The 14,446-nt window shown below is 36.0% G+C and overlaps 1 protein-coding gene across 6 annotated transcripts in view; it reads right to left on the bottom strand.

Annotated features, from left to right (window-relative positions):
- MPDZ (multiple PDZ domain crumbs cell polarity complex component) overlaps positions 1–14,446 on the bottom strand; it is a 175,962-nt gene that overhangs the window by 104,088 nt on the left and 57,428 nt on the right. For all 6 annotated transcript variants that reach the window (XM_037492286.2, XM_054688743.1, XM_054688742.1 and 3 more), the window contains exons 7-10: positions 14,179–14,307; positions 11,752–11,961; positions 8,343–8,457; positions 7,924–8,012 (exon numbers count right to left, since the gene is read on the bottom strand). In XM_037492286.2, the coding sequence (XP_037348183.2) occupies positions 7,924–8,012; positions 8,343–8,457; positions 11,752–11,961; positions 14,179–14,307 (543 nt within the window). The remainder of the gene's footprint in view (positions 1–7,923; positions 8,013–8,342; positions 8,458–11,751; positions 11,962–14,178; positions 14,308–14,446) is intronic.

The following is a 14,446-nucleotide window of genomic DNA, read 5'->3' as shown; positions in this document are numbered from 1 at the left end:
GAGAAAATATTCAAGGACATAATTGAAGAGAACTTCCCAAATATGAAGAAGGAGCTGAAAATAGACATGTAAGTAGCAAGAAGAACACCAAACTTCCATGATGTAAGGAAAAACAAAGCAAGACACATAATAATAAAGCTCCCAAGAATCCAAGACAACAAAAAATAATGAAGCTGACAAGAGCGAAGAAACAGAAAACATACAAAGGAAAATCAATCAGGCTGACATCAGACTTCTCCAAAGAAACACCACGGGCAAGGAGAGTGTGGAGGGATATAGTCAACAGACTCCAAGACAACAAATGCCAACCAAGAATACTCTATCCTGCAAAGCTATCCTTCCTCTATGAAGAAAGAATAAGGACCTTCCCAGACAACCAGAAACTCCGGAAATTCATTACGACCAAACCCCTACTCCAAAATATACTACAAGGAGTCCTAAAGCCAGAACCAACAGAGGGATGAGTAAGAATGAAACAAGACAAAAAATTAAACAAACAAATAAATAAATAAATAAAGCCAGAGAAAAGACAAACAAAATGGCAACTACAGACACTAACATACCAATATTAACTCTAAATGTAAACGGACTAAACTCTTCAATAAAAAAGATACAGAGTGGTGGCGCAGGGGTTGAGCGCTGGGCTGCAAAGCTGCCCACAGCCTCTGCAGCACCAGTTCAATCCCTGGTCACCGGCAAGGGTCCCACATCTTGCACAGACCTCTCCTGCTGTACCTGCTGCTCCCCTCAGCAGTGTATTTCGTCAGTCTGCCTGTTCTGTTCCCCACTCTGGCTCTGGTGAATTCTCTCTCACCCTTTCGCACATCGGACTGTACATAGTGCTTGTATAAATAAAATGAATAAATCTTAAAAAAAAAAAAGACACAGAGTGGCAGGGTGTATTAAGAAACAACACCCTCACCCCTGCTGGGCCTCCCAGGTGGCGCAGCAGTTGAGCGTTGGGTTGCGAAGCTGTCTACAGCCTCTGCAGCACTGATTCAATCCCTGGCCACTGGGTGAAGGTCCCACGTGGCGCACACACCTCTCCTGCTGCCCGCTGCTCCCCTCAGCAAAGCATTTTGTCAGTCTGCCTGTTCTGTTCCCCACTCTGGCTCTGGTGAATTCTCTCACCCTCCCGAGCTTCTGACTGTACCCAGTGCTTGCATAAATAAAATACATAAATAAATAAATAAATAAATAAATAAATAAATAAATAAATAAATAGAAAGAAAGACACAAAACCCATGTTTTTGCTGTCTCCATGAAACTCACTTAACTACAAAAGATAAAAATGGACTGAAAGTAGGGTCTCCCCTGGTGGCACAGGTGGTTGAGTGCAGCATTGTGAAGCTGTCCACAGCCTCTGCAGCACCAGTTTGATCCCGGTAGGCCGGCCAGCAAGGGTCCCACATGGCGCCACAGACCTCTCCTGTTGTGCCCGCTGTTCCCTTCAGCAGTGTATTTTATCAGTCTGCCTGATCTGTTCCCTGCTCTGTCTCTGGTGAATCCTCTCACCATGCCGTGCATCTGGCCTGTACCCCGGTTCTTGTATAAATAAATAAATCTTAAAAAAATAGACTGAAAGTAAAAGGCTGGAAAACAATCCTACAAGCAAATGGACCAAAAATGAAGGCAGGAAAAGCTATACTTGTATCAGACAAAATATATTTCAAACTCAAAAAGGTAAAAAGAGACCCACATGGTCACTACATTATGATCAAGGGGACAATACTTCAAGAGGAAATGACACTCATTAATATATACTCACCAAATGAAGGCACACCAAAATATATCAGACAACCATTATCATCTTTGAAAACAGTCAACAGAGAAAACACGTATGTAGTAGGACACTTCAACACACCACTATCAACAATGGATAGATCAACAAGACAAAAAATAAGTAAGGACACTAAAGCTCTAAGGATCTGGACCTCATGGCTTAACAGACATCTATAGTACACTAAACCCAAAAAAATCTGAGTATACATTTTTCTCAAGCACACATGGCTCATTCTCCAGAAGTGATCACATACTGGGACACAAGACAAACATCAACAGATACACCAAGACTGAAATCATACCAACCATATTCTCTGACTATGAAGGCATCAAACTAGAAATAAATCATAAAAAGAAGGCAAGGAACCCTCCCGCCTCATGGAGATCTAAATCCACACTACTAGAAGACCACTGGATTAATAAAGGAGATCAAAGAAGAAATTAAAAAGTACTTTGAGTTGAATGAAAAGGAGCACACCAATTTCCTAAATGTATGGATGCAGCAAAAGCAGTAATAAGAGGAAAATATATAGCAATACAGGCACACATCAAAAAAAAAAAAAAAAAAAAAAAACCAAGAAAGAACTCAAACAACCTAATCTCACATCTCAAAGAACTAGAAAATTAACAACAAAAAAACACTAAAACTGGTAGAAGAAAGGAAATAATAAAAATCAAAGCAAAAATAAAATAGAAACTAAAAAAACTCAATCCAAAAGATCAATGGAACCAAAAATTGGTTCTTTGAAAAAAACAAATAAAATAGCCCTAGCCAGGCTCACAAAGGAAAAACGGGAGAAAGCACAAATAAATAGGATCACAAATGAAAGAGGAGAAATCAAAACAAACAGCAGAAATCAAAAGAATAATCAGAAACTACTATGAACACTTATATGCAAACATTTCAACAATCTAGGATAGATGGACAAATTCCTACAACTTTACGATCACCCAAAGCTAGATAAAGAAGACACAGAACACCTAAACAGACCAATTACAAGCAGTGAAATTGAAATGGTAATCAAAACACTCCCCCAAAACAAAAGCACAGGACCAGACGTACTTACTAATGAATTCTACCAAACATTCAGAAACGAATTAGTGCCTATTTTTCATAAACTCTTTCAAAAAATTGAGAAGGAAGGGATAATACCAAACATGTTCTATGAAGCCAACATTGCACTAATACCAAAACTGAACAAGGACAACACAAAAGAAAACTGCAAGCCAATCTCTCTAATTAACACGAATACAAAAATCCTCAATAAAATTTTAGCTATCAGAATCCAACAATGTATACGCCACGACCAAGTAGGATTTATTCCTGGGACACGAGAATGGTTCAACATCTGAAAATCAATCAATGTAATCCAACACATCAACAAAAATAAAAAAAATAAAATGATAATATCAATAGATGCTGAGAAAGTTTTCGACAAAGTACAACACCCATTTATGATGAAGGTCCTTGAAATTCTCGGGATACAAGAAACATACCTCAAAATCATAAAGGCCATATATGACAAACCCATATCCAATATATCATTCTCAATGGTGAAAAGCTGAAAGCATTTCCATTAAGGTCTGAAACAAGACAAGGATGTCCACTCTCACCACTGCTTTTCAAGATAATACTGGAAGCCCTAGCCACAGCAATTACACAAGAGAAAGACATACAAGGAATCCCAATAGAGAAGGAAGAAGTCAAACTATCACTATTTGCAGATGATACAATAATATATACAGAGAACCCCAAAAACTCCACAGAAAAACTAATCAAACTAATCAATCACTTTAGTAAAGTTCAAAATCAACACACAAAAATTAGTAGCCTTCATATACACAAACAATAGATCTGAAGAAGAAATTAAAAAAAATCCTTTTATTATTGAAAAAAAATCAAATACTTGGGAATAAACCTAACGAAAGAGGTAAAAGACCGATACAAAGAAAACTATAAAACACTGTTAAAAGAAATAGATAAAGACACAAAGAAATGGAAAGACATCCCTTGCTCATGGATTGGAAAAATTAACATTATCAAAATGGCCATCCTACCAAAGAAATTTACAAATTCAATGTTGTTCCAATAAAAATTTCAATGACATTCTTCAAAGAAATAGAACAAATATTGATGAAATTCATAGGGAGCCACCAAAAACCCTGAACGGCCAAAGCTCTCCTGGAAAAAAAAGCAAAAGGGCATGGAGGCATCACACTCCCAGACTTGAAACTATACTACAAAGCCATAATAATCAAAACAGCATGATATTTGAACAAGAACAGACATATGGATCAATGGAATTGAATAGAAAATCCAGAAATAAGTCCAAAGATTTACAGTCAAGTGATCTTTGACAAAGGAGCAAAGAAATTTTGCCCAATAAATGGTCCTGGGAAAACTGAGACGCTACATGCAAAAGATTGAAGCCTGACTACTACCTCACACCATGCACAAAAAACAACTCAAAATGGATTAAAGAACTAGACATAAGACCTGAAACCATAAATATATAGAAGGTAATACAGGCAAAACACTACATGACATATACCTCAGTAATATCTTTAAAGACTCATCACCCAAAGCAGTGATAGCGAAGTCAAAGATAAACAGCTGGGGCTATATCAAATTAAAGAGCTTCTGTACAGCAAAAGAGACAGTAACCAAAACAAAAAAAAAAACCCACTGACTGGGTGAAAATATTTGCACACAACACTAATGATAAAGGACTAATCACAAAAACCTACAAAGAGCTGAAGAGTCTCAACAAAAACAAAGTAAATAATCCAGTCAAAAAATGGGGGAAGGGCTAAAAAGGAACTTCTCCAAAGAGGAAATGCAAATGGCCAACAGGCATATGAAAAAATGTTGAACATCACTTGTAATCAGGGAAATACAAATCAAAACTACAATGAGATACCATCTTACTCCAGTGAGAATGGCACATACTAAAAAAGCCTAGCAACAAAAATGTTGGAGAGGATGTGGAGAAAAAGGAACTCTCCTGCACTGCTGGAGAGTGCAAACTGGTCCAACCACTATGGAAAGCTGTGTGGAGATTCCTCAACCTGCTAAAGATGGAGCTTCCATATGATCCAGCAATTCCACTCCCAGGTATTTACCCAAAGGACAGAGAAACATTAATTCAAAAGGACACCTACACCCTCTATGTTTATAGCAGCACTATTTACAATAGCTAAGCTATGGAAACAACACAAATGCCTAAAAATAGTTGACTGGATCAAGAAGATATGGTTCATATACACAATGGAATATTACTCATCAATCAAAAAAGATAAACTCATGCAATTTACAGCAACATGGATGGAGTTGGAAGGGATCATGCTCAGCAAAATCAGCCAGAAAGAAAAAGAAAAATACCAGATGGTCTCACTCATAGCAGGAATTTAGAAAACCAAAATAAGGGGCCAGGATTATAATAAAGTAAAAATCAAAATCAACAAGCAACTATAAACCAGAGACACACTACAGAGGTGAGGGCGGGGAGTAGGAGGGATTACTGTCAAAATAAGGGGGTTGGGGATTGTACGGGGACTATAACTAAGATGAAAATGCATATGTTGTGCAAAAATAAAAAATGATATAAAACATATAAAAGAAAATTTAAAAAACGCAAAAAAGAGAAAGCTTGCTGAATGGCTAAACATAGAATTACCTATCATATGAGCCAGCAATTCCACTCCTAAGTATATACCCAAGAGAAATCAAAACATATATCTACATAAAAACTGTCATTACCCAGAATGAGAGATGAAACAGACCAAATCCCATCAACTGATAAATGGATAATGTGCTATATCCATACAATAAATTATCATTCAGTGATAAAAAGAAAGAACTGTTACCTACTATAACATGGAACAATCTTGAAAACATGCTAAGCAAAGCAAGCTAATCACAAAGAACCACTTATGTGATTCATAAGACATCTAGAATAGGGGCCTCCCTGGTGGTGCAGGCAGTTGAGCGCCACACTGTGAAGCTGTCCGCAGCCTCTGCAGCGCGGGTTCAATTCCTGCTGGCTGGCAAGAATCCCATATGGCACAGCAGACCTCTCCTGTCTTGCCCATTGCTCCCCTCAGCAGTGTATTTCATCAGTCTGCCTTTCTGCTCCACACTCTGTCTGGTGAATCCTTTCACCCTCCCGCACATCTGTCCTGTACCCTGGTTCTTGTATAAATAAATCAATCTTAAAAAAAAAAAAAAGACATCTAGAATAGCAAAATCTAGAGAGAGACTGGTTAGCTAGGGCTGGGAGAATGGGGGAATTAGGAATTAATGCCTACTTAGAACATGGGGTTTCTTTATAAGGCAATGAAAATGTTCTAAAACTGATGTGGTATATGTGAATTGCATGACATGTAAATTTCATCTCATGTTGATTTTTAGGAAAATTTTTCATACTTTAAAATATATATGGGGGAGCAAATTCTAAATTTTCAAATTTTAATTCAATGTCTGACAGGAATTTAGAATACATTGATTCACTCTCTCCTCCCTTCCCGCCTCCCTCCCCCACCAAAAAAAGCATCAAGAAGTTAATTTTCATTGTATGGTAGACATCCAGTGGAAAAAAACAATTTCCAGCATGGAGCCAGATTAGGTGGCAAGGACAACTTGATTTTTAAAATATGTATCAAAAGATGAACAGATGTAGTTAGGAGTACTCCACAACTAAGCCTAAGACGAGGGTACTGGAATGTAAAAGCAAATGACAGAGATAACTGATACCTCTTTTTTTATTAAATTATGGTAGAAAACACCTAAGATTTACCATCATAATCATTTTTAAGGGTACAAGTCAGTAGCATTAAGCATATTAACACTGTTGCATAACCAATTTCCACAGGTTTTTCATCTTGCAAAACTGAAACTCTATACCATTAAACAGCTTGCCATTACTGTTCCACAAGCCTCTCCAAAGAGCCATTCCACTTTCTTTTCTGTGACTCTGACTACTTTAGATGTCTCATGTAAGTGGAACATTCAGCATTTCTCTTTTTGTGATGAGCTTCTTTAACTTAACATAATGCACACAATGTCCTTGTTGTAGAATGTGAAAATATTTCCCTTATTTGAAAGACGAAATATTTCACTGAATGTATCTACAACATTTTGTTTCTTCATTCATCCATCCATGGCCACTTGGATCACTTCACTTCCTCATCTCAGCTATTATGAATAATGTTGTTATGAACAAGGATTTCTCTACCTTAGCATTCTCCTTTCTTAAGATCCCAAGGGAACAAGAGAGACTTAAATATAAACAGACATATTAGATAAATAAGCATGCCTCAAGATATCGTCCAAGGATTACTAGTATGTATTTTGGGGAATGATAAAATCCCATTAATAAGTTTACAAAACACTGATGTCAAAGAGTTTAACAAGTTTTTTTATCACAAGATTTCTCAGTCCCCGATTTTTTGATGTCCTCTATGAACCCCTCAGAGACTATACTGTATGCAGTTTTTTGTGAACTTATTTGTTCAGGACGCCCTTGGTGCAGGGTCTCTTGGATTCATGTTCTGAGGAGTAGTTAGGAAGGACAGTTTCCACTGGACAGTGAACTAAAAAGTTGGATGCTTTTGTACATTACCTTAAAGAGCCCTATGCTCAAACACAGTGATGTTACCACAGTAACAGTGATGAGCTTGATCTAACTAAGAGGGGATATGTCTATTTCTTTTATTCTTATATATACTTAGAGCTAAACGGAGTCCAGGTCATTGAGACAATAATTACTGAGTCATTCCACTTACTTTTCAAAATGTGCATATCTTAAAACTCAGACTCAAGAAAACAAATAGTTATAACATCTGCCTTTATCTTTGACGTGTCTGGAAAGAATGTACTGACATGACAGCAAAGACATTAAAATCAGAAATCCAATAAATCAGAAATTCTTCACGAAAAAAAGGCCCACCTTTAGAATGAATAAAGCTTGCATCCAGTGCTTTACTTCAACAAAATAATTAAATGGGTTACTGTAGCCTCAAGTCACCAAAGCAAGCTTAAATTAGTACAGAGCTATACATAGTTCTCAAACTAAATGAACTAGGAGAACATAATTCTCAACCAGGAAAATTATCAAAGCTGTTATTAAATGTGTTACTTACTGCTATAATTTGGTCTCCAATTTGGATTCTTCCATCATGTTCAACAGCACTGCTCTTTGTAATACTCTTTACAAAGATTCCTGAAGGTTCTAAGATTAGAATAAGTTATTTCTTAATATTTAAAAAGCACACTAGAAGAATAGCTACCCTCCCCTCTCCAAATATAAAGTCCTAATGTTGAATAAATACAAATAAAATGTCACACAAACAAAACTATAGTAGCAACTGGACTAGAAACTAAGACAATGGTTTGAGTTGTCATAAATATAATCCCCAAATCACCTACATTAAATTATCCCTAAGGTAGGTTTCATCAGTTTATTCAACAGTCTGAAGAACATGATTTTAGTTAAATATCTTATAAGACAAAGGTATTAGAGGTAACTCCAAGTTGAAAATACATTAATGTTTAAAATTACCTAATTTTTTATCTCCAATGTAACCAGCAATAGTAATTCCTAATCCTTGGATATTTTTAGTGAGTTCAACATCAAATGTCTCACTTTCTTCACTTTTCTGAGTAGAAGCATCAACCTAAAATAAAATAAAATAAATATACAGAGAAGTATACTGTAAACAAACAAGATAAATTGTAAAGGCCAAAACCTTTAGGAATATGATATAATTAGGTCAGACAACTCTGCTAGAAGTGACTGTTTCTTCAATCTTGTCAACACATACTGAGCATAACACATCTATGCAAAAGGAATGTCAGCAGTAAAACGGTCTCCCCCATCAGAGAAATAGATTGTTTTTTAGGTATCTAAAATTTTAAACATCAACGAGTTTCTTATAACAAGTTCTCTTTTCAGAAATGGCTCATCTTCATTTTTTGAAGAATGTGGGGAATAAGACCTTTGAAAGAATTCACATTTTGAATTCAGACCAACAAGTTCAAATCTATCTTTGTTAATTTTTCTAATAATCAGTAAGCTCTATTGTTTACCAGGAATAAGAATAGCAATAGGTCTAGTTAACTTTTACTGAGCAGTTTCTATGTAATAGGCACTTAACCTGTCTACTCACTTATTTCTCAGAATATGCCTAAACATTGGTACAATTACTGTCAATTTTTCTTTGGGGAAACTAAGGCATATAAACTTTTCCAAGAACAGAAAGCAATCTAGTAGAGACAGAATTCAAAGGCAGGTAGTCTGGTTGCAAAATCCCTACTCTTCATTACCACACAGTATGTAAAATCCTTCCTTGAATAAGGACTACAGTGTCTACTCAGGGCAAGGTGTTATTACTATCTTAAGTTGGTAGTTGATTCTAATACCATGAATGAGTTAATTCTCTAGATAATATAGTAATAGACTGGTGATTATTTTGAAGCCAGTGAAATGTACCATAAAACTATTTAAAAATCTCCCTTTAGGGCCTCCCCGGTGGCACAGGGGTTGAGCGCTGGGTTGTGAAGCTGCCTGCAGCCTCTGCAGCGCTGGTTCGATCCCCAGCCACCGGGCGAGGGTCCCACATGGTGCGCAGACCTCTCCTGCCGCCCGCTGCTCCCCTCAGCAGTGTATTTTGTCACTCTGCCTGTTCTGCTCTCCGCTCTGACTCTGGTGGATTCTTTCACCCTCCCGCGCTTCTGACTGTACCCAGTGGTGTATAAATAAATAAATAAATCTTTAAATAAAATAAAATAAAATAAAATTCTCTAAGTGCCAACAGAAAAACAAGGTATAAAAAAAGTATGCCTTCTGTGTTGGTTTCCCTCATTCTTAGAATGACAGAGGAAAGCAGGTTTCTCCAACATGTAGAATTGCTATTAATTATATTTTTTGACTGAAGGGCAAAACTCCCTGAATCAAGTATTAGTAGATTCAAGCAATAAGTCATCAAATAGGTGATTGTCATTATATACTAGTGTGATGTCGGCAGCTTCCACAGAGAATCCTAAGATGATTACAACAAAATAAAGGCTGTGGGTTCAAAAGACATGCAGGTTGTGGTTTGCTCACAATGTTTTCTGATTTTCTTTAGGCAAACTTCAACTGCATTTCACCGACAGCCCACCTAAATAAAATGTAATTTTATAGTAAAGTTCGATTTATTTTTTTCACTGCACATAATTATCTGTGCAAACTTAGCAAAGTTTAAAGTTTAGATAATTACAAGAAAATGACAGGATGAAATCTGCTTCAATTGAAACAAATGTGTTTTCTATTTTTAATAAGACTTATGCGAGTGCTATTTTAGAGGGTGGCAATTTGACTATCGAATGGTTTTAAAAGGGGCACAGGCTTCAAAAATGATGATATGCACAGAATAGATATTTTTCTAAGCTTTCAATTACATCAAGTGGTTTTCGGTATTGCATTCATTTATATATTGCTGAATAAAATGTTTTGTTTACCACAAAGAATGCCACTTAAATACTTTCATAAACAAGCTTTCACTCTTTACTTTCTCTTCGCAAAAAATAGCAACCAAACTCAATCCTAAAAACAACAGAATCATGGAAATTTCAAGTGTTCTAATAAAGTTTTCAAGGGCTGTGGAAGAGTTAGGATATTAAAAAAATGTGTAGCAATGGTAAAAGAATTTTTAATAAAAAAAATCATAGATGTTTTTAAATCTATGAAAAAGGAATGCAAGATGTGTACTGGCTATAAAGCTTACATAGAAATTGAATAGAATTCTCTTATATATTTAAGAGATTTATAAATAAAATTACTAGGTTGATTTTTTATTCGTTCCAGTCCTGTAACCTGAACCATCTGAAATAACGACTACATTCTAATAACTTTTTAATTTTTCTAGTATTTTTTCATGTCAAGTTAACATAGATGGAATGTTTATGAATAGAGTTTTGTTGCAATTCCAAAAGAATATTTTTTCTTTTAAAAATTATGGAACTGGATAAGAAGAGTGATTTCTTATTATGAATCTGATAACAATTATGTGACAAATCTTAAAACAATAATACTGAAAAGTTTTAGTAAGCTTTACTTACCCCAACTAAGCCTGCTCCTATTCTCACTTCCCAAAAAGACTAAAATGAAACTTGCTGAAAGGGAATGATTGGAACCTAAGTCCTACCTCACAGACAAAATTCTAATTAAGAAAATTAATTAAATATTTTAGGTTATTAGCTGTAATTTTAAAAATTACTTATGTTATCCACACTTCAAAGTATGTTATCCATACTTCAAACATTATCTTCATAAATGTGTTTCTTATAGCAAAATGTACAATAGTAATGGGTCTCCCCTGGTGGCGCAGGCGGTTGAGCGCCGTGCTGTGAAGCTGTCTGCAGCTTCTGCAGCACTGGTTCAATCCCGGCCAGCCGGCGAGGGTCCCACATGGCACTGCAGACTTCTCCAATCTTGCCTGCTGCTCCCCTCAGCAGTGTATTTCTTCTGTCTGCCTGTTCTGTTTCCTGCTCTGTCTCTGGTGAGTCCTCTCACCCTCCTGCGAATCTGACCTGTACCCCAATTCTTGTATAAATAAATATGTAAATCTTTAAAAATAAAATAAAATAAAATAAAAATAAACTCCCAGAATTAAAAATATATATATATACAATAGTAACCTGGAATTATACTTCATCCATGGATACATTATTCCTAATTAATAAAATGTTAGTACTGAGATATCTCTATTTGGGTTTGTTTTACTCTATTAACATAAATATTAATAATTATATTATAATTATAAATATTAATAGAGTAAAACAAATAATTATAAATATTAATAGAGTAAAACAAACCCAAATAGAGATATCTCTATTAATATAAATATTAATAGAGTAAGTCTGCTTTCTACATAAAGATTGCCATCTAAAAGCTAAGTGTGACTTTTCCATCATCTGTATTTACATACCCGCATCTCTGGAGTAGAAGATGAGGATGAGGAAAGGGTGATGCCCAAAGAGGTGGGTGCTGTTGGTTCTTCTATGGCACCTCTTGCAATCATCAACTTAATTCTATTTCCACATTGTCTGAGTACTTGTGCTACTTGTTCACTACTCATTCCTGCAAGATCTGTGTCACCAATCTTTAAAATGTGGTCTCCACTGCATAATCGTCCATGCTGAATAAAAACATTTTGATTAATCAGGCTATTATCATTTTAACTTCATTAGAGAAATCATAAATGAAGGAAAAGGAATAATAATAATACAAAATTGCTTTCATATAAATTACCAATCATGTGTCAATGAACATGTGTTTGTAATTTAAACTGTCTTTTCAAGCATCCTAACATCATTCAATGTGATGTATGTAAAATGAAATTCACAAATTTTCACTTCAATCAATAGTGAATATGAGTTTTTCGATTTGATTTTGACCCACTGCCTGTAAGAAAATACTAAAACTTCTGTATTTTTTTTTTTATTTTATAGAGGCATGTTTTATTTATTTATTTATTTATTTATTTATTTGTTTGTTTGTACAAGCACTGGGTACAGTCAGAAGCGCGGGAGGGTGAGAGAATTCACCAGAGCCAGAGCGGGGAGCAGAGCAGGCAGAAGGACCGAAGTACACTGCTGAGGGGAGCAGCGGGCGGCAGGAGAGGTCTGCGCGCCATGTGGGACCCTCCTCTGGTGGCTGGGGAGCAGCCGGGGATCGAACCGGCGCCACAGAGGCCGCGGGCAGTTTCGCAACCCAGCGCTCAACCACTGCGCCACAGGGGAGGCCCTGTAATTTTTTTATGGCTAAAAAAAAAGACAATGCGATTGAGCAAAGATAAAGTATTAGCAGCAAAGTAAATACATGCTACTCAAAATATAGTGTGAACCACAAGACAGCACTGACATAACACAATTTTCTGTCTTGCCAGTTCAATTATAGATGTCTCTAAAGAACCCAATTGCAGATGAAATCCTTCTGAGATGAAAATTCAGATAAATGAGGTGAGTGTATTTATAACGTGAAAATTATTTTGATAAGCCTCCACAGGACTACTGTCTATGAGAGGTTTCTGCAGTGATGGAAATGTTCTGCATTGTCCAACCTGGAAGCTCTAGTGACATGTGGCTATAACGGACCTGAAATTCCTAATAAAGATCTGAATTTGTCACTTTATTTAATTCCAATTAATTTGAATAATTAATTTTGATTAATTAAATTTGAATTTAAAAATGTCATGAAGCAAGTAGTTACTGTATTAGACAACGTAGTTATCTACTAAAGATAAAGCTTACTTATCAGTTATTTATCACATTTATCTAGGGATATTTCATCAGAGAATGCTTACAGCTGCCTTATGTTTTACAAGAAAATCTGCACAATATTGTGCTGTTGTCGATAGCTCTATTGTCAATAGCTCTACTGATAAGGTTACCATTAATCAGGTCTTTCATTTATGACTATGAAAGCAGTTGATGAACCTGCATTCCTAGTTAAATTCAAATACACATGCAAAAACAGCTTTATAAACAAAATGCTATAATCATAGGTTACTCACCTTAACAGAACTTCTCAAAATATAAACCATAACCAGTAAGTTTTCAAAAAGTTTTCTCGCATATATTCCAATATCACAAAGAATAAAATGCAATGCTTTAATAAACTACTGTAAGTGAGTGATAAAGAAGGCTGTGCTACATATACAAATATAAAACCATCCGGGCGTACCCTGGTGGCGCGGGCGGTTGAGCGCTGCGCTATGAAGCTGTCCACAGCCTCTGCAGCACGGGTCCAATCCAGGCCAGCTGGAGAGGGTCCCACATGGTGCAGCAGACCTCACCTGTCTCACCTGCTGCTCCCCTCAGTAGTGTGTTTCGTCAGACTGCCTGTTCTGTTCCCTGCTCTGTCTCTGGTGAATCCTCTCACCCTCCCGCGCATCTGGCCTGTACTCTGATTCTTGTGTAAATAAATAAATAAATCTTTAGAAAAAACAAAGATAACACCACCGAACTCACTAAAGGAAAAAACTGAATCTTTGATTTTTTTTCCCCCCTCAGTGACGAAAGGTCCTTTTTTACATAATAAGTGGTTCTATAAAATAGCTGATTAGGTTTATTAATATGATTTATGATCATAAAATAAAGGCTTGCTACTTTTACAACGAGCAAAATCATAATCCTAGCATCTTAAGATCACCGTATACAACTAACTTAAATTGTTCCTTTTCAAAGAGAACGTGTAAGAAAACACTTTAGAGATAGCTTAGCAAAACAGGAGATTCTCACTCTACTTTCTTGACATAATTTATTTAAAACCACATTTTTTCTAACAGAAAATATAAAATATAAAGCCATATTATTCAGTAAAACAGCACAAAAGACCTGCTGGGATAGCTTACCTGATCAGCTACTCCTCCAGGCAGAATAGTTTTGACGATCACACCAGTTGATTTTCCTCCTACAATGCCAAATCCCAGACCAGATCCATCATTCACCAATTCAATGGTTTCCACATGTTGCCAGTGAACCTAAAAACAAAACTCTTATATTTTTATTACAAGTTCAGCTTTTTTGTACTTAGTATTAGAGAACTGTATTCAGATATAATATTGAGCCTTTAAAAATGTCCTTTTTATTTAGTATACTTCCTTTTCAATAGATCATTAC

This window comes from Talpa occidentalis, unplaced genomic scaffold (assembly GCF_014898055.3).
Source record: "Talpa occidentalis isolate TD23 unplaced genomic scaffold, MPIMG_talOcc4v2.1 talOcc4.7, whole genome shotgun sequence".
Taxonomy (NCBI): Eukaryota; Metazoa; Chordata; class Mammalia; order Eulipotyphla; family Talpidae; genus Talpa; species Talpa occidentalis.
This window is presented reverse-complemented; position numbering and strand designations above follow the sequence as displayed.